This window comes from Aegilops tauschii, chromosome 2 (genome assembly GCF_002575655.3).
Source record: "Aegilops tauschii subsp. strangulata cultivar AL8/78 chromosome 2, Aet v6.0, whole genome shotgun sequence".
NCBI lineage: Eukaryota > Viridiplantae > Streptophyta > Magnoliopsida > Poales > Poaceae > Aegilops > Aegilops tauschii.
This window is the reverse complement of record NC_053036.3, coordinates 629,989,436-630,012,790: the sequence shown is the minus strand read 5'-3', so window position 1 is coordinate 630,012,790 and position 23,355 is coordinate 629,989,436. Positions and strand designations below refer to the sequence as shown.

The following is a 23,355-nucleotide window of genomic DNA, read 5'->3' as shown; positions in this document are numbered from 1 at the left end:
TGCCGCCAATGAAGAGACCGTGGTTCGAGAAGATGCAGGCCGACATGCTCAAGTTCGACGACGAGTGATCTACGGCGGCGAGGGCCATCTTTTTTGTATGCCGACAGGTGTGCCGGCATGACCACGGGAGCCGCGATGGCGTGGTCGAACTCAAGTCCCACCCTTTTTTGTGTGCTGGCATGTGATCCGGCTGGCTGGCGGGTGCGCCAGCATGAACTGTGGTATTTTCTGAAGCCGACATTGTATGCAGGCGCTGGAATGATGCCGGCATGAGACATGGCCGCTGGCATGATCGGTCACGGGCCTTTTTTATTTAGAAGTTGAATGCGGACATGAAATAGGTCGGCGCGTTGGGCGCACTGCCGACCCAAAAAACTGGGCAGACGGCGGGCGGGTAGCCGACGCAAATGAATAAAAAGCGGACAAATGCGCAGTCCAAAGTCGGCCCGTTGGAGTTGCTCTAACCACCTAATCCATCCCCCGAGCCCAAGCCCGCTCTGTTTCCTTGTCCTCCTCTCCCGTTTTCCGCATCGCCGCCGCCCCCACGCCCTCAATTTCTCTCGCCACTGGATTCGGCCGTCGCGGGATCGATTCCTCCGAGCAGCAGGTGGTCTCGCAGGGCACGTCCACCGTCGGCGACGCTCCCGCGGATAGGCGAGTCTGACCCCAACAGCACTGGCGCTGCGTCGAGTTGGCTCGGTGCAGCGACGACGAGATCTCCTCCTCACCGACCAAATCGTCAGCTCGAGTAGGGAGAGCAAGTTCCTCATCCACCTCAGGGCCAGAGGTGAGCACGGGACCCCGAATTCTCGTCCATTGTCGGCTCCTGCTCGTGCGCCTGACGCTATGGATTTTCTTTCTTTCTAGCGGTTCCCTTCCTATTGGGGGTGCGTCGTTGGCGTCTTCTCTTCCTGCAAGGTGATTTGTCCTTGTCGTCGCCCAAATTTCTCCTTGTCGTCAAATCAAGTCAAATCCTCAACGGAAATAGGCAGATTGGGTTGGGTTGAAGGCCCTTCTTGTATCAATTTCTCTTCTTTGAATTTATTAAAGCACATCATCTTTGCCGATTTGTTGATGATAATCGGGTAGTGGACACGTCTTGTTCATGCTAGTATCAGGCATTCCATATTGTGTTCCTGAATTCCGTTCCGCAAAATTTTCATTGCTTTTACAAGAAAAAATGGTGTGCCAGACAGATACGATAGCTTGGTACGTGCTCTCTAATCAGCCTAGCACGGAGTGGGTGCATGATTAGTAGAGCTCAACCCCCCCCCCCCCCCCCCCCCCCCCCCCCACACACACACACACGCAGGCACACAGAGACATACATGCATACATGCTGATTGATTGAAGATGACCCTCACTGACTGGCCGGCTTCATAAAGTTCTTTGCTTTGGTCTGGAACTGCAAGTTAGTTAATTCATCCATCCATGTCTGATGCACATTGCGAATGAACCAACCAGCTAGCTTATTAATGTTACCCGAGTGAGTCCAAAAGAGCACAAGCAAACAACACAAACTTGTCTAGATAACTTCAAAATAAGCTTGTGTAGTTTTGCAAAATACATGTATCAAAATATACGCTCATCTTTCTTTTCAGCCTAATTCCTTTTAGTATTGCGTGTTGGCTCTTTAAAGGTAGGTAAAAGATGTTTGCATTGCATACAAGTATTCATCAAGTCTTCGTATTATGTATGGTCCCTGTTTACTACTCCCTCTGTCCCATAATATACAAACATTTTCAAGCTAACATAGTTTGAAAAACGTTCTTATGTTATGGAACGGGGAGAGTACTTCAGTTGAATACTTTTAATTAGTTTTATATTATAAAAATGTGAGGCTTGCAGATGCGTGCTCTTTATTCCCTAGTTTGTTTCAGTTTACTACTTTTTATTTGTCGTATCCAATAACCCTTTCTCTCTTAACCAGGACATGTCCAGACTATGCTGATGGTGAGGACTGGCAAGTGTGATGCCATGTTCGTGACGTGCTGCTTCCTTCCAAGCCATCCCCGTCATGGAGAGGACCCGCTTTTGTTCATTATTTTTCCTTCAAAGTGTCAGATTTCACAGTTAGAAAACTTGCGACTTTGTGAAAGTAAAGTCGCAAACAGGCAAAGAAGGTAGTCCCTGTCTTCCAGTTCTATAAATATTTATTACCGTTGTTCTGCGAGGTACTGAGAAATCACGGATACATGCGGGATCTTGCATGTAGTATTGCAACCTTCTACCGCGGTGTTGGAGTTTTCCTCCCTAGTGCGTGAGATTAAAACCGTTCTGCCAATAAACCATTCTTGGTTTAAAAATAGCTTAGTTGAGTTCACTTTGTAGACCCCCAATGTTTAGGCATGCGGGCCTGTGCTGCAAGGGTGTTCAATGGATCCATCTAAGAAATAAAGTTTAAAAAGCCTACCTTTTCTCTTTTACATTGTGCTTTAAGCAGACTTATACACCTCATCACCAAAGTAACGCATGTCTTGGAAATAAATAAAATCACGAGTAAATCTCAAGCTCAGTGAAACAACTTCTTGTTTTCACATTAACTTTAGCTTACACCAGTCGCTTTTCTGTGAACTATTTGTCCTGTGCATGCGTGTGACTTGAGGCATACTCTGCTTGATGTGATTCTCTGCTGCTTTGCTTTGTTCTCCTTGTGAAGTGAGCTACACATTTAGAACTCTAGATAGATGTAACACACATCTCTGTTTCTTCACAATATAGTATCAGCTCTATGTTAGACTCACTGGGTTTAGATGTTCCCAGCAATTATGGTTTTTAACGTTAAATCAACATGTCGTTAGCCTTGATGGTTTGTGATACCGCAAACTCTTTAGTTTGTGTGTGTGTGTGTGGTGTGAGCTTTCATTTGAGTCATACTGAATGAAGCCAGCAGATGGTTGGTATATAAGGACTACTCTCCTGTGATTAACCAGTTAGTCTAGTTCCTTATACATGTAAGCACCGATTCTATTCAGAGATTTTATGGGTGTGTTGATCAGAGTCAGACCTCTGACTCTGCAGTTATTTTTTGCTTAAGTATTGTTGTATGAATCGAGCATCATGGAATGACATAATTCGCGTGATGTCTGAAACTCTGAATGGATTTCTAAATGCTGAACTGCTAGCTGTGTGCTTGGGAGTTTTTCCGGCATTTATGCATGCTTGTTTCTCTCTAAGTGTTGTCGATGAACTGCTTCTTTTATCAGCCACCTCCAAGTGTTCTTCATTTATGCATGCTTGTGTATATCTTGACTGTGAACATCTAAACTGTTTCTTTTATCAGTTATTGACTGTTTTTCTGTAAAATGAAGTGCTAGCCTACATATATACTTTTCATATAGGCATTTAAACCAAAACCCTGCCCCAGAATGAGGTTTTTAATTTGATGCTTACATCCATTTGATGGTTTAGAATCAAGAATCGACGATATTGATTTACTTAGGCTTTATAAATTTGGTTTGCTCATTATTGTGATATCTCAAACTATAAGTATTGTTTTGGAGTAGCTGCTATTACCAATTCGTGTATAGTGTTTAGCTACTGTGTACAGATGGTCAGAGCCTCTGGTTTGTGTTTGTGTTTGTGTTGTTTTGATTAGAGTGAGACCTGACTCTGTGGTTCTTTTTTAATGTCACAGGAGATGATAGCTCAAGGTGGAAAAACCTGGGAAGTCACAGGCTTTAGAGGGAGGGATGTTGATACACGGCACATGTACCAAGCTTATCCTGCCACATGTAGCCGCTGTAGTGGTGGCCGCCTCGTCCTTGGTTCAGGTGAGTCCTTGGACTCCTTTCTTTCTCATTGCTCTCTCTTAATCTGAGATGGTCTGGCCATCGAGCGGATGATTTAGTAGTAGAACAAGAGTGCCTAGTGTGTATGTGTATGAGAAATACACCAATATGAGTGAACATCTTCCATAGTTGCAGAACTATGTAGGGGACACTATGAGCTAATATTTAACTTGTGTCAGATTATTTCATGATGTTGTTGTTCTTTTTGTGTTGGTGGCTTTATTCACTAACTAGCTTTGCAAGCGTTGTTCGACTACCTGGTAACTGCTAATTGAGGGGTATATGGATATCCCGTGATTTGTATTGTCCATGTCGTTCAAGTTTTTTCTTGTGAATTGGATTCATATTATTGAAATATTGTGATAGTCTTTTTTCTTAAGTAAAACTGCATATTGTCTTCTTGAATCTGTTCCTGAGTGGTGCATAGTCTTATGCTTTGATGTGAAAGTGATTTTGACCATAATCAAAAGTCTTGCTAGCCTTGAACAGTGGTTGGTTACCCATGTTCAGAAATTTCTGCAAATAATGGATTTCATATGAACTCTTCCTGTGTTTCAATAAATTTGACTTACTGGAGTATTATCTGCCCGGCTAAATGATCCTTTCTTTTTCCATGAGTGCTAAATGAGTTTGTTTAGTCCATATATGTACCCATGGAGCATCCATTTTGAGACACTCAACCTGCAATTAACTGTGCAGGGATCAACTAATTCATCCTCGTGACCCGCTGCTTCCAAGCCATCTCTGTCATGGAGAGGACCTGCTTTTTTTATTACTTCCCTTCAAAGTGTTTAATTTTGCAGTTATAAAACTTGCGACGGCATAGAAGGTAGTCCCTGTCTTTTAGTTATATAAACATTACTTTTGTTCTGCGAGGTGCCGAATTCATGGATACCCGTGTGATCGTACATATAGTATTGCAGCCTTTTACTGGAGTCTTGGAGTTTTCATCCCTGGTGTGTGAGATTAAAACCTTCCTGCCAATAAACGCTTGTTGGTTTAAAAAATATCTTAGTTGAGTTCAGTTTGTAGACCCCCAATTTTTAGGCATGAGAGCCTGTGCTCAAGCGTGTGTACTTGACCACTCTAAAAATTTGAACTGTCTTGTGCTTTGATTTTTGGCCAGGGGCCACTGATCCTGAATGCCACCTGCTGTTGATCTAACACACATGTGTTTCTTCACAATATAGTATGAGCTCTATGTTTGACTCACTAGGTTTATTAAATCTACATGTTGTTAGCCTTGATGGGACTTAAAGGCTTTGTTGTTGTTGTTGTCGTTAGCCTCGATGGTTTGTGATACCCCAAACTCTCGAGTTTGTTTGTGTACGGTGCGACCTTTCATTTGAGTCATACTGAATGAAGCCAGCAGATGGTGTATATTAGGACTACTCTCCCGAGTAGCCAATTAGTCTAGTTCCTCATACATGTAAGCACCGGTTATATTCAGAGGTTTTTATTGTGTGTTGATTAGAGTGAGGCCTGACTTTGCAGTTCTTTTTTGCTTAAGTTTTGTTGTATGAATCGAGCATCACAGAATGCCATAATCTGTGTGATGCATGAATGAATATCTAAATGCTGAACTGCTAGCTGTGTGCTCCAGAGTTCTTCTGGCGTTTATGCATCCTTGTTTCTCTCTTAAGTGTTGTCGACGAACTGCTTCTTTTATCAGCCACCTCTAAGTGTTCTTCATTTATGCTTGCTTGTGTATATATTGCCTGTGATCATCTAAACTGCTTCTTTTAACAGTCATTGACTGATTTTCTGTTCTATGAAGTGCTAGCCTACATATATATGTACTTTCTTTTCATATAGGCATGCAAACAAAACCCCAACCCCAGAATGAGGTTTTTAATTTGATGAGTTCCTCCTCTAGACCATTCCATGCATTTGATGGGTTATAATGAAGAATCGATGATATTGATTTACTTAGGCTTTCTAAATTTGGTTTGCTCAATATTGTGATAGCTCACACTACATGTACTATTTTGGAGTAGCTGCCATTACCGAGTGGTGTATAGTGTTTATCTATCGTGAATAGATGGTCAGAGCCATGGACCTTACTCACCTCTATGTTTTGTGTTTGTGTTTGTGTTTGTGTTGATTAGAGTGAGACCTGACTCTGTGGTTCCTTTTTAATGTCACAGGAGGTGATAACTCAAGGTGGAAATAACCTGGGAGGTCACAGGCTGAGAGTGAGGGAAGTTGGTACCCGCCAAATGTACGAAGCTTATCCGACACATGTACGAAGCTTATCCAGCAGTCCTACACATGTGTAACAGCGGCAGTGGTGGCCGCTTTGTTTTTGGTTCAGGTGAGTCCTTGGACTCTTCTCTCTCTCATTGCTCTTTCTTGATCTGAGATGGTCTGGCCATCGAGCCAATTATTCATTGCTTGGTCTTCCGGCCACCACGGACTTGTTACTGTGATGATCTTGTGGTTTAGATTGCTCCATGTGCTGGTTAGCGGGTTAGGCCCTTGTACTGATGCCTTAGGGTGAAAATAGTTATTAATAACTGTTTAGACTATCATGATATTTATCTGTGGTACCTCTTACAAGTTTGATAGGTTTTTGGAGAAGTTTATCTTACAAGTTGTAAACCAACTGATGCACTTGCGTTTTCTGCTTGGTTTATGTTATACCAGTCCATTATGGCTACGGTGTTCAAATATGTTACCCTGATACGTACCAAGTCCTTTTTACTTGTGGTTGACCCAGCCAGACCTCAGGTCTCCAATGTTCAGATGTATACCCTGACATATCCAGTATATATATCTACAATGTTCAAATGGTTGAAAGGTTTGCTTAAAGTGTTTTTTTGCTGGAAAGTATAAACTTTGTTGCTTTCGACTAAGTTCTTTCAATTTTATAAGTGGTAAAGATTAAATTTAGCTCTGCATAAGCAAACCTTTTCTTGTTTCCCGGCTGATTTGAGCAATCAGCACTCTATGACATGAGAAATTGCGGTGCATGGTTTTCCGGCTGACAACTTCACACCAGATAAGTCGGTTGTCCCTTGGTGTGGAGATTAATGAACCGACAACATCAAACTGGACTTCTGGAACCAGTGTTAAGTTTGAAGTGAGCGTCTAGTGAAATTCAGTTGTTTGCATCTTTTTCAGTTTGTACTTCTTCTCTTATCAGCTGTTCTATCCCTCCAGCATATCTGTCCTGTTAATAATGATGGGCGCTCCATACTATAGAATTGGAAAAGAGTTCTAGTAGTGTCCTCGAACATCCTTTTGGACGCGCGCTCAGTCCTGGTCAGGAAACTTTTAGTGCAATATACCAATGATGATTACGATGTGTTGCACTTGATTCTTATATTCGTCGATCTGATATATACGTCGATATGATATATACTTGACCATACTCATTCCGTCCTGCTCTGTTTTTTTTTTTTGCGGATGATCCTGCTCTGTTTTTTGTTCAATGATCACTCATCATTCACTAAATTATATCTGGCAATCCAGCTCTTCGGCAAGGGAAACCGGGATTTGGTTCACTTCAACATGGACATAGGTCAAATCCGGGTCGACTACGCCATGAACGCCTTCAGTCGCAAGACCTTGTACTTTAGCATCAACAGTGGTTGTTCAGGCTCATAATAGATCATCAAAGGTACATAGCTGGCATAACATAGTTACAAGCCATAACATGAGATCACCTCTCCATAGCTTTCCATTCCAACATGCCTCGACGCAACAAGCTGGTGCCCGAGGCATTCGAAGGCTGTACAGTCAAGATTGTTGTTGTCTTCTGCTGGATGCTGAAACAGACAAGACAAGCCGTGAGATGGCAAGTGCAGAGAGCAGAGTTGTGGCTTGCGGAAAATCTGAGATTCTCAAAAAGTAAATTGGTATATGTGGTTGTCGAGAAGACAATCGAATATGGCATACACCAAGGAAAATGCTTTGTACGCGATATTTAAAAAATATGGCTCCGGAACTACTTTGTAGGTCAGTGTTATCGTATATTATATTTAATATATAAATACGTATTAGTTAAGACATGATTTTCGTATGTATTCATCTCAACAATCATACATAGCTACTAAAACAAATTTAAACAATCATCTAACAATATTTCATATGTGAGTATTATTACATAGACACAAAATCCTATGCAAGCATGATTTACAATACAAATCAACAACTCACATGCAATGATTACAACTCATATACGAAGCCTAAATCACCCCCACATTATTTCAATTTCTCATAGAAAATTTGAATCCATAAAAAACTGCTAATTTTTTTTAAATAATACATTTTTTTTAAATTACAGAAATAATACGCACATAAAAGAATTTACAAGAATAATACACCGTTGGCCCACTGCAGGCCGACTGAGCCCAGTCGGCCCACTGCAGGCCGATCGGCTATCAAGAGGCCGACTGCAGGCCGGGCAGCCACGCGGCGGCCTGTGGTTGGTCGTGCCACGTCGCGAGGGGGGAGGCAGCGGCCTGTCGGCGTGGTGCGCCCCTGTCGGCGTCCCGCCCGCCGATCGGCCACCTGGTGGCCGACAGGGTGCGGCCGACCTGACGCGCGCTGGCCAGCCCGCCCTTATCCTCTCCTTCTCTCTTTCCTGCATTATTTCTTCTCCCTGCCCGCCCATATCCTCTCCTTCCTCCATTATTCTTCTCCCGTGGCTCTTTCTGCTGTGTTCTTCCTCCTCCTCTCTCTACAGAAAAATGGCACACATTTGTACACCTAAATGAGCTACATTTTCGCGATTTTGGCACCGTGAATGGGTTCAACTCATTTAGGGCAGCGAAAAGAGGTGTCGATCTACTGACGGGGTAGCTCGTGGTGGTCGTGGTGAGCATTTTGGTGGAGGTGGTGGTGGTGAAATTGGGGCAGTGTTCGTCGTTGGGGCAGTTGGGGTGGTGAGGTGGTGGTGGTGGTGGAGGTGGTGGAGGTGGTGGAGGTGGTGGTGGTGGAGGTCGTTCGTCGTTCGTCGTTCATCGTTCGTCGTTCGTCGTTCGTCGTTCGTCGTTCTTCGTTCGTGGTTCTTCGTTCTTCGTTCTTCGTTCGCACGCACGCTTCAAGGGTATATTTCAGCCCTCATTTTATTTTTCGTAGGTGCTCCGGGATTATACGTAAATATTGTTATTTGCCGCGGTAGTATACGTAAATATTTGTGTGCGATTATTGTTTTTTGGCCCGGTAGTATACGGAAATATTGTTATTTGCCCCGGTAGTATACGTAAATATTATTCGTTCGCACGCACGCTTCGTTCGATGTGAAAATAAATTTGTGTGCGATTATTCGTAATATAGTTGTAGGTGTGTGAATTGTATTAGTTGTTAGTGGGATAATAAGTTGTTGCTTAATACTTGACACGTAGACAGGTGCGGGATAAGAAGTTGGAAACATGAATAAAAAGTTGGAAAGAAGAGACAAGTTTTTATTTGAAGAGTTGGGGTCGGCATGTGCATAGCAAAACAAATAATATTACATGTTAAAAAACGATGTTAAAAAATAGAGTTGGAAACATAATAAAAATTTAAAAAACGATGTTAAAAAAAAGAGTTTGAAGAGTTGGGGTCGGCATGTGCATAGCAAAACGAATAATATTACATGTTAAAAAACGATGTTAAAAAACGAATAAGAAGTTTTTTTTTGAAGAGTTGGAAACATAATAAAAATTTAATAAGCAAGCAAAAAATAGGAAAAGTAGAACTACATGTTAAAAAACGTTTCAGTGCGTACCCGATGCGAATATGAAGCGGATTACCCGCTAACCTTTATTATGCGTATTTTCTAAAGTTTAACCCATAACAAGCAATGCCACACTGTTTTTTTTTAAACGACCACATGTTAAAAAACTTCTTAGCAAGGAAGAATTTTACATGATCGTAGAAATAAGACGCATGCCTTTTCCTAAATTATTTTAACATAGATTAAAATAAAAAATACATCAACATGGCCATATAATTCAAATAAACTGAATTATCATATTTGTCGGTTATATTATTATTATTAGTTGGGGCCTATTTATTATTAGTAAACATGGGCCTATTTATTATATTATTTACTATGGTCCTGGTAATATATATATATAGACATGTCTAATACTTGTATTTCGATGTTGAAAAAAAATAGGTGAGTTGAGATGTCCGATGTAGTGAAGTTGAGATTTTTCTATGGTCCTGGTACTGTCCAAACAAATGAGTTGGGAGCAGATCTGAGTGAATTTACTCACATAGAGGTTGCAATCAGCGCACCACAAACATGGTCTGTTAGTCAGTTGAAAGAATGGATTGCGGCAAGTTTAGGTCTTGATACTGAAACAAACACCGTCGGTGTTCATGCATTGTGGACACGGTCAAGTTCAAAAATTTACTTTTATTTGAGGCCAATAGAGGGAGACTCCGATTGGGTGCGGTGGTTACAAGGTTGTGAACGAAGGGGATGCAATCCTGTTGCTTTAGTGCTTCCCGTCGTGAAGGAGGTCACTGCACATGAAGGGGAGGGTGGCTACGAAGGACAGAGCAGTCATGTAGAAGGAGGAAATGCTTATGGTTACGACCAAGGACAGAGCAGTCAGGTAGAAGGAGGAAATGCTTATGGTTATGAACCAGGGCAGAGTAGTCAGGTAGAAGGAGGAAATGCCGATGGTGATTACAATGGCGAGGTGGACGCTGACGAGGTAGATGGGCACATGCAGAACCAGATGGAAGAAGAAGACACCGATCTTGAAAGGGGTCATGCCGATGATTCTGACGAGTCAGATGAAGAAGAAAATGCAGAGGAGGTCCCGAATCCTGCATGGTGGAATCATGACTTATCATCTGCAATGACCGTGAATGATGGACATGATTCAGCCTGGCAATATCACCAGAACAATATTGCGACGGGTGCTATGTATCCGAACAAGCAAGCCCTGAAGGATGCAATAATTAATTGGGCAATGTCCACGCAAAGGGTTTTCAAAGCTGAGGTGTCCAGTCAGAAATTCCTTACAATGGTATGCAAGAATGCAGATTGTCCCGCAAGGGTGCACGGCTTTCTCCCTAAGTATGGCACAAGTTGGGTGATAAGTGACTTAGTTAATCACACTTGTCTTATTCCCTGCATCCCTCAAGATCATGCCAACCTTCCATCCACGCTTATTGCTCGACTGTTTTACGATGAGATAGTGCAAGGCAAAGCTATGGAAGTGAAGGCAGTGCAGACAAAAGTGTTCGCCAGGTTGAAGTACAGAATTTCTTATGGCAAGGCTTGGAGGGCTAAGCATGCAGCGCTTGAGAGGAGATTTGGTTCTTATTTTGATGCATATGACTCTGTTGTCCACCTCCTCCACACCCTGCAGCAGCGGAATCCAGGCACCTATATCGATATCCAAGACATGTTCATGCCAGAGTTCCCAACTGTGAGGGTTTTGCATCGTCTCTTCTTCTCTTTCGGTATATGCATCGAAGCTTTCAGGCATTGCCGACCGGTGATATGTGTTGACGGTACTTTTCTCACAGGCAAGTACAAGGGTCAGATACTGACAGCCATAGGTCAAGACAGCCAAAATCAAGTCGTCCCACTGGCATTTGCTTTTGTGGAGAGTGAGAACATTGAAAGTTGGACATGGTTCTTCAGGCAGTTGAAAATATCAGTTGTCAAGGAGAAGCCGAATGTGTGCATCCTTCATGACAGGCATGCAGGTATACTCAGTGCGATAAGGACACTGACAAACCCAGGCCCTGAGGAACAAGTTCCATGGCAGGACTTGCAGAGCCGTTGGTGCATGCGCCATCTCGGGGCTAATTTCTTCTCGCAGTTTAGAAATAAGAACCTGATGAATCTGTTCAAAAAACTCTGCAAGCAGAACCAGTTATGGAAGTACAATTTGATACGCGACAGACTTAATGTGTGCACGCAGAGACGCGTGAGGGACAGGAAAGCTGCAAGAGATGCAGCGGTGAGGGCACATGTTGAAGCAGTAGCTGCACAGTTGGCAACAGGAACAGTGGCCGTGGAGGAGGAGGTTGTTGGGCTATGTGACCTGCCAGGCTTTGACCCACATGGTACTAGGAGAAGGCTCGGGAGGTCGATTAAAACCTTCGAGCAGTGGATAGAGCATGAGCCTCTAGAGAGGTGGTCTTTGCTACATGACACACATGGAGCAAGGTACGGTGTCATGACAACGAACCTCGCGGAAACATATAACTTTGTCCTCAGAGGAAACATCCACAGGTATTAACCAGTTTTTCAATGTTGCATTTTCTTTCATAGTACTCCATTCGAAGCTTTAGGTAATTGTTGAACACACACCACAATTTTAGGACGACAAGGAAGGGCATGAACAGGACAACTGCTGAATGGCTAGTTAGACTAGAGCCGTATGTTATAGAATGGGAGACAGCAAACACAAATCTATGGCACGAGAATCATAATTTCGATCTCGATGAATTCAATCTCTATTTGCGGCGCTACATGACCGGAACACGGTTACGCATTGTTGAGTACTCCCACCCAGAGGAGTTACCGGATCCTACTCCGTCGGATATGTACCCGAGCTATGATACTTCGGGCTCTAGGCAGTACGCGGTAAGATATTTTTTCTTTACGTAATGTTGTCACATACTTTGACGTGCAAGAGACAGACATTATTAATCGTCATGGAAATTTGCAGGCTACCTTGACACACGAACTGTACGACGACGTGACCACCTTTGGACGATCACTATCGTCTGGACCTCTTCTTCAACATCGTCCAGTGGTACAGCCCTTCTTGGAAAGAATTCAGAATAAGATACGGACTGTGTACGAGGCTATCACGTGCACCCGGAGAACCGATGTTGTTCAGCACGAGCAGGAGCAGCCGCGTCACTCCATGCAACGACATCAACCACGTCCACGCCTAGCACAGCAGCCGACAACCAGGCCACCCCGTCCTGACCAACCTGGCAGTTCTACGTGGCACCCGCAGCACTATGGTCCCACGTCGAGCTTCGTGTTTTCTCCACAGCCACAGCAGCACGGCCCCTCGTCCAGTTTCGTGTTTCAGCCAGAGCAGACGTCACACCCAGCAGGTATGTGTCTTCATATTTATTGTTTTCAATATTAATTGACGCGACCTCATTTTTCATGATGAACCGTTCCATCGCGTAGGGGCCTATGGATATCAGGCGTCTATGTCGGCATCACATGATACGTGGGGGGGTGATCAACATCCCGAGGACAACATACAGGCTCAGATGTCGCAGCACACCCAGTGGATGAACATGTTTTCGACTCCTCCACCAGGCCCCACACATGATACACAGCATGACCAGGGAGAGTCTGAGATTCCTCCTCGTCACGTTAGGGCACCCGACAGGTTGGGATGGTCCCCGATTCCAGATCCGCCTCCCCGCCAGGCCAGACGTCGTCACTGACGCTTCTATGTATCTGTATCAGTAGAGACATTACCATCTATTTCTGTGTAAGACTTATGTCTATTCTATGTATGAGACAAATGACTATGTACTTATGTACGAGACATATGCCTACTCTATTTTAGTACTCTGTTATCGGAACTACAAGATCATATGTAGATAGAACATAATATTCATACAACGAGACATTACAAGCAAATAGATAAAACTACATCTAAATTAAATGGTACGTAACTGAACTCACAACATACAGCATAAAAACTACATGAAGTCATCATCGTCATATGTTCGCGCCAACTTTTTCCCGCCATATGTTCGCGCCAACTTTTTCCCGCCACCCGTTTCCCGCCACCCGTTTCTCTCCACCCTTTTCCCGCCACCCGTTTCCCGCCACCCGTTTCCCGCCAACCCTTTCCCGCCATATCGCAGCCGTTCTTTCCCGCCATTTTCTCCTCTCTACCTATAAAACCCCCTTCAGACGGAGCTGCATAAGCATTGCAGTGTGCTGGTGGTAAATTGGAGCACTGTGGTGGAGGTGAAGCTGTTGTTCGTCGTTCTTCGTTCGAGCCGGAGCACCGGCAGTTTGGTGGCCGCCGTTCGTCCTTCATCCTTCGCACGCACGCTTCAAGGGTATATTTAAGCCCACATTTTATTTTTCGTACGTGCTCCGGTAGTTTTTGTTAATATATTTAGATGTCAACTAATTAATCTGTCAATATTTGTAGTTGCTACGGCAAATATTCGTAATATAATTGTCGGAGGGTGAATTGTATTAGTTGCTCCGTTAATATTCTGTAATATATAGCTTCGTAATATATAGACATGTCTAATATTTGTTAGTGGGGATATTAAGGGGTAGGGTAGGTACTCAATGCGATTTGTGTGTTGCAGATGGCTGAGAGTACTCAGTGGGTGCTTAGCCCTATTGTTCATGTCCAAGGCTTGTCTCCAAGTGTTGTGCAAGTTAGTGAAGTGGACCTCACTTTTGATTGGTTGAAGACTAAATTCATGTTGAAGCAAGGGTTGAAGGAAGACGATTTTGTGTACTACGTCAGCAGGAAGCATTCAGATGGCCCTGGGGAAAGAAAATTGATTGACATAACTGATGATGGCAAGATTCAAGAAATGCTGAGCGAATGGGAATGGAAAAGGGTTGTTCAGTTGCATTGCTACAGGAAACCGAGTTATATGTGATGCATTTGTCATTCGAGATCCGCCTCCCCGGCAGGCCAGACGTCGTCATTGCCGCTCCTATGTATCAGTAGAGACATTACCATCTATTTCTGTGTGAGAACTTATGTCTATTCTATGTATGAGACAAATGACTATGTATTTATGTACGAGACATATGCCTACTCTACAAGATCATATTTAGATAGAACATAATATTCATACAACGAGACATTACAAACAACTAGATAGAACTACATCCAAATTAAATGGCACGTAAATGAACTCACAACATACAGCATAAAAACTACATGAAGTCATCATCGTCATCCTCGATCGATGCAGAACTCTTGCCCTTCGACGATGAAGAACTCTTGCCCTTCGACGATGCAGAAACCTTGCCCTTCGATGATGAAGAACTCTTGCCCTTCGACGATGCAGAAACCTTGCCCTTCGATGATGAAGAACTCTTGCCCTTCGACGATGCAGAACCCGAAAGCGGCGGCATGAAGATATCATCTTCGTCCTCGCTCTCCTCAGTCCATAAACATGGATTATTTGCTGCAATCCTTCTGAAAGTTTCACTCTTCGGCACCACTACCTTCTTCCACCTGTCATGCAACCTAAGAAGTTCTTTACGTACCTCCTCATAGGTCCTTTCAGGCCACCCAGAACTACGTAATTGGTGAGCCAACTCATTCATTATGGTGTCACTACCGGTGAGTTCGTCCCATGGAACTATCCTATTATCCATCCTGAAATCGGTAGCTAGCCTCAGAAGAGTCCTGCTCATCCCAGGGTGAAAACTACGATCGAAAGGATAATGAGACATCTCAACTACACTACACTGCAATGCTTATCCAGCTCCGTCCGAAGGGGGTTTTATAGATAGAGACGAGAAAATGGCGGGAAAGAACGACTGCGGTATGGCGGGAAAGGTTGGCGGGAAATGGGACGAGGGAAACGGGTGGCGGGAAATTGTTTGGCGGGAAATGGGTGGCGGGAAATGGATGGCGGGAAATGGGTGGCGGGAAATGGATGGCGCGAAAAGCGCAGTTTGGAAATGTCGATAACTTTCAAAACAAATGTTCATCACAATGGAAAAAGGTTCCCGCCTTTCAAAAAATGCATGCAATTTTTTTGGAAAATATGATAAGAAATGGTTCGTGCCACTAAATGAATGTACGTCACCTTTGCTGGAAATATTCTCGTGTTTCCAAAAAATATCCATGACATTCTACAAAATGGTACTCCCTTCATCCCATAATATAAGATGATATTACAATCAATATACTCACATATCACGTCGGTTAACAAATGTTTAGATGGATCATGACATTTTAAGAAAATATTCGCGTGTTTCTAAAAAAATGTTGTGTGGTTTAAAAAAATGGTATTTCCATTAAAAATGTATTTGAAGAAATGTTACCATGTATTCATAACGTGTTAAAATATATACTTTTAAAAAATATTCGCGTGTATTATTAAAAATAGGCATGCACCAGTCGGCCCACAGCAGGCCAACTGAGCATAGTCGGCCCACTACAGGCCTATCGGTGTACTGCAGGCCGACTGGACCCTGTCGGCCAACTGCAGGCCGACTGGGCTTGAATCTGCTGGCCGACAGCCCAATCGGCCAGCAGCAAACTGATGGACCTCCAGTCGGCCTGCTGTGGGCCGACTGGGCTCTGTCGGCCTGCAGTAGGCCGATGGTGTATTATTTTTGAAAAATCTTTTTTTTGCGTATTATTTCTGTAATTTAAAAAAAATGTATTATTTAAAAAAAATTAGCTAAAAAACTAGGGTTTCACCCAAGGATAAATAATGGGAAGGATTTTTCAGATGAAAAGGAAGGAAGCGGAGTAGAACTTCTGGGAGGGATTATGGTCGAAATCCACAGAGGAAAAAAAAAACAAACTTCTGAGAGGGATTATGGTCGAAATTCACAGAGGAAAAAAACAAAGCCTAAATTCACAGGGGAGAGGAAATCGCAGCCACCCCTCTCAGCCTCTTTGTTCGTGGAAGGGGTGTGTGGGTTGGTGGGAGGGATGGCTCGCGCCGGTTACTAAGTGGCAGTATAGCGCCCGACAAAGAGGTGCCATGCAGGTAGGATAGCGCCCGAGCCTTGGGCGCTACTTAGCCAAAGGCGCGGCCCATCATGGCCTCATGACGCCACACTGGCAAAGTCGTGTAGCGCCTGTCAGAACGGCGCTACGGCACAAAGCATAGCATCTACGCGTTGGACGTTGCCCAAAGGGTAGCTCCACCTTTGGGTTATTCTTGTCCATTTTGCCCATGTGCACACTGTTTATTCATTCGTGGATAAAATGTTTGACCTAACTATTTGTAGCAAAAGGTTATATTTCGCCATTTTTGATGCAGATGAGTGTCCGAAAGGTAATAAAGGGAAGTTGTTGCAAAATAGACCTAATTTGGGTTATTTTCTTCAAATTTTCGGCCTAGCATATTTTTGGGCAAGTTTTTTTTTTGAGTAACTAGAAACCAGGTATCCATGGGTCGAATCCAGCCCAGAAAAGGGTAAAGCCCAGACCGAACTGAATTAACAACGTTTAGCCCGTTTCATCCAATCAGTGCCAGCCCAAAAAAGGCCATGTTGTGAAAAAAATAGCAATCCCTGAAAAAGGAAAAATAGCACGGCCCATTAACGTTCTGTAATGTATGTAATATACGAGTATAAGAGAAGAGAAGAGAAGAGAAACCCTAACTGACCCGATCCCCTTTGGGCAGGCCGCCGCCGCCGCCGCCGCCGGCGGCGACAACCACTCCCCGCCGCCGGCCCTTGCCTCCTCCGTCCAGGGGTATGTCCTTGGGCTCACGGGATTCCTTCCTTGTGTAATCGTGCTAGAAAGGAAGTGGCTCGATTTCCGTCTGGATTCAGATCCCAAGCGGACTCCAAAAGGAACTCTATTTATTTATTAGTAGCAAAGTTTGTTTGTGACCCGAGATATTGTTAGTAACCATTAGGATGTGATCGAGTCCTCCTATTCGTGTGCTGCCCTTGTTAGCGGACTAGCCGCAGCAGATTTCGACTTCTTTGATCCATCTATAATAAGGCCAATTGGAGATTTTGCGGAGATGGAAAACAATAATGTAAGCGCCTTTTTTCTTTCATGTTTTCTCCTCCTTTGTTCATGTCCACGAGGCTCATTTTCTTTCCTTGGTTAATGTGATGATGCAGAAAGCCGAAGCCCAACTTGACAGTCTTAGCAAGCTGCCGGATCACCTTCTACTCAACATATTGGAGAGGGTTGAAACGCTAGATGCCTTGAGAACCTGCATCCTGTCTAAGAGGATGCTAAAGCTTCCCCCCATGCTGTCGCTGCTTGATATAGATATTGGTTCCCTTGCGCGTTACCTCAAGCCCGATGTCGACACCTTTAATCGTATTTTTCAGTACAACATTGCTGTGGCTGCTACCACGGACAAGATACTTGGTGCGAGGAATCCCGAGATCCCCATCCGCGAGCTGAGGGTCAGGTTCTGTTTGAGGCATGATGAGTGTCTCTCCATCAGCCAAGCTGTTGCCCGCACCATGGCAACCCACAAGCTCGATGTCGCTGAGTTTGTCGTCCTCACGGAGAAGACTAGTTGGAGATGCACTCAACATGATCTCCTCTCCTTTGCCAAGCGGTTCAATACTTGGTTTGGTGATTGTCCAGTTGTGTTTGCTGGTCTCACGCACCTGTGGCTGCGGAATTTGAGGTTTGGTGAACTGGACATCCACAACATCCTCAACACCTGCAAGCGCTTGGAATCTCTGCGTCTCACCCATTGTGACGCAGGGGTCCGCTCCGTGCTTCAAGTACAGCATGCTCAACTTGTTGCGCTCCAGATCGACTATGGGGAATTTGAAGCCATCCAACTCAACTGTCTACCAAAACTCCAACGTGTCAAATATGTTGGTTGGTCTTACCAAGAAGATCCCCTGATTTTTGGTTCTGTCCCGCAGCTTTCAAAGCTAATCCTTGGAAAAGTTGGTGTTAGTTCGACTAGTAATATTCAGTTAAGTCAGCTCCTTGCTAATGTACCCTGGATAACTGACCTGCGTCTGGATTTTCAAAGTGAAAAGGTACTCACTAGTCATCCATATATGTCTTATTCCTATTTATGTGCTTATAATAGTAATATTAACTTAACTGAGTCCCTTTTCTAGCTCTTGAGGGTGTAATGTAATTTGTTTGCAGTTTGTACACAATTATTAATTTGCTTCTGCTGTGCCAGATTTGGGTTTTACCTGAGTGCCCTAAACTGCTTGCACCTGTGCTTGGCAAGCTACAGATTGCGAATCTGGATAATCTTCCTCAAGGATGCAATATTGATTGGACCATGTTCATTCTTGAAGCTGCAAGCTCCCTAAAGGAGCTATGCATCACGGTGTGGGATCATTGGTGTGAAATGGAGACAAACAAGGATGTTCGAAGGAAAAAGGGTTACTGTGAGAAAGCAAACGTGGAGTGGCAACCATCTGCTGTTCATTTTAAGCACAAGAATCTGGTTAAGCTCACCATCTGCGGCTTCCAACCTGAGGAGAACTTTGTGCGGTACATTAGGCGTGTCATGGAAATCGCGGTGAACATGAAGGAGATATCTCTGTACGACTGGCAGGTGTGCGAGGACTGCGGTGACTTGGATCCCAATATCAAGGTCTGTCCTTCTCGGTATCCACGGACCACTGAGGAGAAGGATATGTTGAGGGAGGAGATTACTAAGGAGTTGCCGATGGCTTCGCCTGCTGTGATTCACTTCAGGTCCTAATTAATAATTGAAGAATAAGATGCATGGTGTCATCAGTAAAATCTAGATTCCATGTAATCATTCATGGCATATGTACTCTTATTTCTCGGCTATGTAGCTGCAAGGAGCTTCTGTGCTCGCTCCATAATTCAGTAGTCCTGTATTTGTATTATTATTTATTTATCCCTCAACTGAAGCTTGTACTGATGCCTTAGGGCGAAAATAGTTATTAATAAATGTTTCCAAGGTTGTGTTTTCTGCTTGGTCTATGTTATACCAGTCCATTATGGCTATACAGAGGGAGTACTTTTTACTTGTGGTTGACACAGACAGACCTCAAGCAGGTGTCCAATGTTGAGATGTATTATTACTTATTAGCCTGACATATCCAGTATATGTGACTAGAATGTTCAAATGGTAGAAAGGTTTGCTTAAAGTGTTCTTTTTTTTTGCTTGGAAGTACTCCCTCCGTTCCTAAATATAGGTCTTTGTAGAGATTTCAACGGGTGACTACATACGGAACAAAATGAATGAATCTACGCTCTAAAATATGTCTATATACATCCGTATGTGGTAGTTCATTTGAAATCTCTAAAAAGACTTATATGTAGGAACGGAGGGAGTATAAACTTTCTTGCTTTGAACCAAGTTGTGTCAAAGTGGTACAGATTAAATTTATGTCCGCATAAGCAAAAACCTCTTATTGAATCAGTAATGTTAAATGCATGCATGGAAATTGATTTGTTTGTTTCCTACGGCGGCGTCTCCGGTGGAGAGGCGTCGGCCAAGCTTTTCCCCTCGCCTCGAGCGAGCAGGGCAAAAGCGGAAGAGACTGGGCCGTTGTCGTCTTCTTGACTATTGCCAGCTTCCGGCCCAACAAAGCTCCGGGTCTTCTGTTTCTTTTTCGTTATCACTCAGTTTTTCTTTTTTTTTGGACCTCCTGACCGACAAGACAAGGTGGTCCCCGGAGTCGAAGGTGAGGTCGGCCTTGGGCGCCGCCCAACCCGGCGGTGCCGCCCGCTGCATGGGGGCGGCACCCGCCTGGCGAAAGAACTGCTTGATGTGGTGATCCGAGGGCGGCCTGCGAGCCGCCGAGGATGGCTGCGACGGCGTGAGGTGCCGGCACCGCGAAGCGCGTGACCAAAAGGCTGTGCAGCTCCTCCCAGGAGGCCACCGAAGATTCCGTTAGGCCCAGGAGCCAGGCGCGCAGCGCGCTCGTGAGGGCCATGGGGAGCCAATTCGCCATGACCTTGTCGTCGCCGTCGGCCACCAGAACCGCCTCCTCATACGCCTGGAGAAACCCCACCGGGTCTGCCGCGCCATCGTAGCGAGGCGGCATCTCCGGCCTGAACATGGGCGGCCACTACACTCACCGTAAGGCGGGGGTGAAGGCCCGGAGACCCACGGCGCCTCCGTGCGTGCCCGTCGATCCAGTCAGAGAAGCGACGCCCGCCATGAGAGCTGAACGGCACGGGCGGAGTGCGGCGGACGGACGGAGGAAGTTTCGACGCACCCCTACCCGGCGTGCCAAATGTCGGATTTCGGGTTCCGCAAACCCTTGAGAGGTTCGAACTCTGGGGTGCGTGCGAAGGACTCATCCTCCCAAGTCTCCCTACTCGCTAATCTCACAGCCTAGCTCGTCGAACTGTAAGGGAAAGAGACACAACAGTTTACCCAGGTTCGGGCCACCTTGCGGTGTAAAACCCTACTCCTGCTTTGTGGTGGATTAGCCTCGAGGGGCTGAGGATGAACTAGCATAGTCTGAGAACAACCTCAGGAGGAGTGTTCTTGGGCTCGAGTGAGCTACTGAGTGTGAGGGTGGAATGGATCCGTCCCCTCTATGGTGGTGGCTAAGTCCTATTTATAGTGGCCTTGGTCCTCTTTCAAAATGAAGGCGGGAAGGGATCCCACAACGGCCAAATTCGAAGGGAGACAACTAGTACATGCTATCCTGACAAAAGTAGTCTTCGCCTGCAAAAGCCTCAAGTCGTGACGCCGTGGTGGGCTCGGTGATGACCTCCGTCCTGGCGGTCTTGGTCTTATTGCACGGGAATGGAAACCTTTGGCTGATTCATCGGGACTCCGTGCCTGTGCTTGCCTCCTTAGCACCGAAGAGGAAACTGGTACACTGCGTCCGTTGGCGCCCACCTGGTCTTGGTCGTCATGGCTCACGTCATCCGAACCTCGCGAGGTGAGGCTTGCATAGAGATCTCCGCTCCTTAGGAGCCAGCCTGAGGAGGCGGCTCCTTGTGGAGGTCTTGGTGTCGTCCTCCTCGCGAGGCTTGACCCCTCGCGAGGGTCTTGAGTTGTTGATGTTGAAGCTGGGCCGTACCAGGCCGTCGATGGAGCCACGCCGTGGGCCGTAGGCAGGCAAGTCTGGGTACCCCCGTTCCTAGAACGCCGACAATAGAGATTTGCAAAATACATATGGATTTGAATGTAGCAGACTCGTTGACTAAGCCTCTTCCGCGAGCAAAACATGATCAACACCAAGACTCCATGGGTGTTAGATTCATTACAATGTAATCTAGACTATTGACTCTAGTGCAAGTGGCAGACTAAAGGAAATATGCCCTAGAGGCAATAATAAAGTTATTATTTTATATTTCCTTATTCATGATAAAGGTTTATCATTCATACTAGAATTGTATTGATCGGAAACCTAAATATATGTGTGAATACATAAACATACACCGTGTCCCTAGTGAACCTCTACTTGACTAGCTCGTTGATCAAAGATGGTTGAGGTTTCCTAACCATGGACATGAGTTGTCATTTGATAACGGGATCACATCATTAGGAGAATCATGTGATGGACAAGACCCATTCGTTAGCTTAGCATTATGATCGTTCTGTTTTATTGCTATTGCTTTCTTCATGTCAAATGCATATTCCTTCGACTATGAGATTATGCAACTCCTGGATACCGCAGGAATGCCTTGTGTGCTATCAAATGTCACAACGTAAGTGGGTGATTATAAAGATGCTCTACATGTATCTCTGAAGGTGTTTGTTGAGTTGGCATAGATCGAGATTAGGATTTGTCACTCCGAGTATCGGAGAGGTATCTCTGGGCCCTCTCAGTAATACACATCATAAGCTTGCAAGAAAGACGACTAAGGAGTTGGTCACGAGGTGATGTATTACGGAACGAGTAAAGAGACTTGCCGGTAACGAGATTGAACTAGGTATGAAGATATCGACGATCGAATCCCGGGCAAGTAACATACCGATGGACAAAAGGAATTACGTATGTTGTCATAACGGTTCGGCCGATAAAGATCTTTGTAGAATATGTAGGAGCCAATATGGGCATCCAGGTTTCGCCATTGGTTATTGACCAGAGTGGTGGCTCGGTCATGTCTACATAGTTCTCGAACCCGTAGGGTCCGCACACTTAACGTTCGATGAGGATATTGTATTATATGAGTTATGTGATTTGGTGACCGAATGTTTTTCGGAGTCCCGGATGAGATCACGGACATGACGAGGAGTCTCTAAATGGTCGAGAGGTAAAGATTGATATATATAACGATGGTATTCGGACACCGAAATGTTCCGGAGACTACTGGGTACATATCGGGACACCGGAAGTGTTCCGGAGAGTACCGAGTACATATCGGGACACCGGAAGTGTTCTGGAGGGTACCGGGTACATATGCCGTTTTGCAAATTTTTAGAATCCTCAAATTCTAAAAGGAAAAAAAGTTATGCTCAAATTTCAGTTTTTTTGAATTTTGGTCAAACTTTGGTCAAACTATGGTCAAACTACTTATTCAAGAAATATTAGTAGTACAAGCAGTCATCATCATCATGGAAATAAAGAAATTACATAAATGTCCTTGGGTCCGTACAAGCAATCATCACAAATGATTTTTATATGTGTTTTGTAAAAATATTTGCATGTTTCACAAGTTCTACTAGTGAAATTCTATTTTGTGACAACAAGTTCCAGTATATACGTGAAGATTCCATGCACATAAGTGGTCTGTATGAATGGTTATATATCACAAAGAAAATACCATTGTAAATTTTAATGTTATATTTTCTAACGGTATAAACTTTGTCATATATAATTTGTATTCCCTTTGTAAAGAAATATAAGATTGTTTAGATCACTAATATAATGATTTAAACGGTCTTATATACATTTTTCACACAGAAAAAACAATCTTATTTTTCTTATAGAGGAAGTATTACTTTAGTCGAATTGTCGATTCAAGGATATGCTCGGGCCTTCTAAACCGGAAAGGGATATCAT

At 44.4% G+C, this 23,355-nt stretch overlaps 2 protein-coding genes and 1 long non-coding RNA gene across 4 annotated transcripts; all 3 read left to right on the top strand.

Annotated features, from left to right (window-relative positions):
- The first annotated feature begins 466 nt into the window (after nt 1–466).
- On the top strand, nt 467–7,802 carry LOC109733695 (uncharacterized). Its single transcript, XR_002225692.3, has 7 exons — nt 467–787; nt 868–918; nt 1,931–2,123; nt 3,638–3,773; nt 4,491–4,620; nt 5,939–6,105; nt 7,266–7,802. It is a non-coding gene; the product is annotated as an uncharacterized lncRNA (long non-coding RNA).
- A 2,073-nt stretch (nt 7,803–9,875) lies between these two features.
- Nucleotides 9,876–13,310, top strand: LOC141041845 (uncharacterized). Its single transcript, XM_073509350.1, has 3 exons — nt 9,876–12,339; nt 12,425–12,824; nt 12,904–13,310. Exon 1 carries the CDS (start codon nt 9,911–9,913, stop codon nt 11,990–11,992), a length of 2,082 nt encoding a protein of 693 aa, XP_073365451.1. The 5' UTR covers nt 9,876–9,910; the 3' UTR covers nt 11,993–12,339; nt 12,425–12,824; nt 12,904–13,310.
- Nucleotides 13,311–17,029: 3,719 nt separating this feature from the next.
- On the top strand, nt 17,030–19,350 carry LOC109733693 (uncharacterized). 2 transcript variants are annotated; one of them, XM_073509351.1, is made up of 3 exons: nt 17,030–17,450; nt 17,539–18,429; nt 18,582–19,350. In XM_073509351.1, the coding sequence occupies exons 1-3, from the start codon at nt 17,436–17,438 to the stop codon at nt 19,113–19,115; spliced, it is 1,440 nt and encodes a 479-aa protein (XP_073365452.1). In that variant the 5' UTR covers nt 17,030–17,435; the 3' UTR covers nt 19,116–19,350. The 2 variants fall into 2 exon arrangements, with proteins under 2 accessions (XP_073365452.1, XP_073365453.1); XM_073509352.1 differs by having other exon boundaries at nt 17,061–17,450; nt 18,639–19,350.
- Nucleotides 19,351–23,355: the final 4,005 nt, after the last annotated feature.

Coding starts and splice junctions, on each gene's coding strand:
- LOC141041845 (XM_073509350.1), top strand. CDS start 9,911: ATGTCCGATGTAGTGAAGTTGAGATTTTTCTATGGTCCTGGTACTGTC.
- LOC109733693 (XM_073509351.1), top strand. Junction 18,430..18,581: donor TGGATTTTCAAAGTGAAAAG/GTACTCACTAGT, acceptor CTGCTGTGCCAG/ATTTGGGTTTTACCTGAGTG.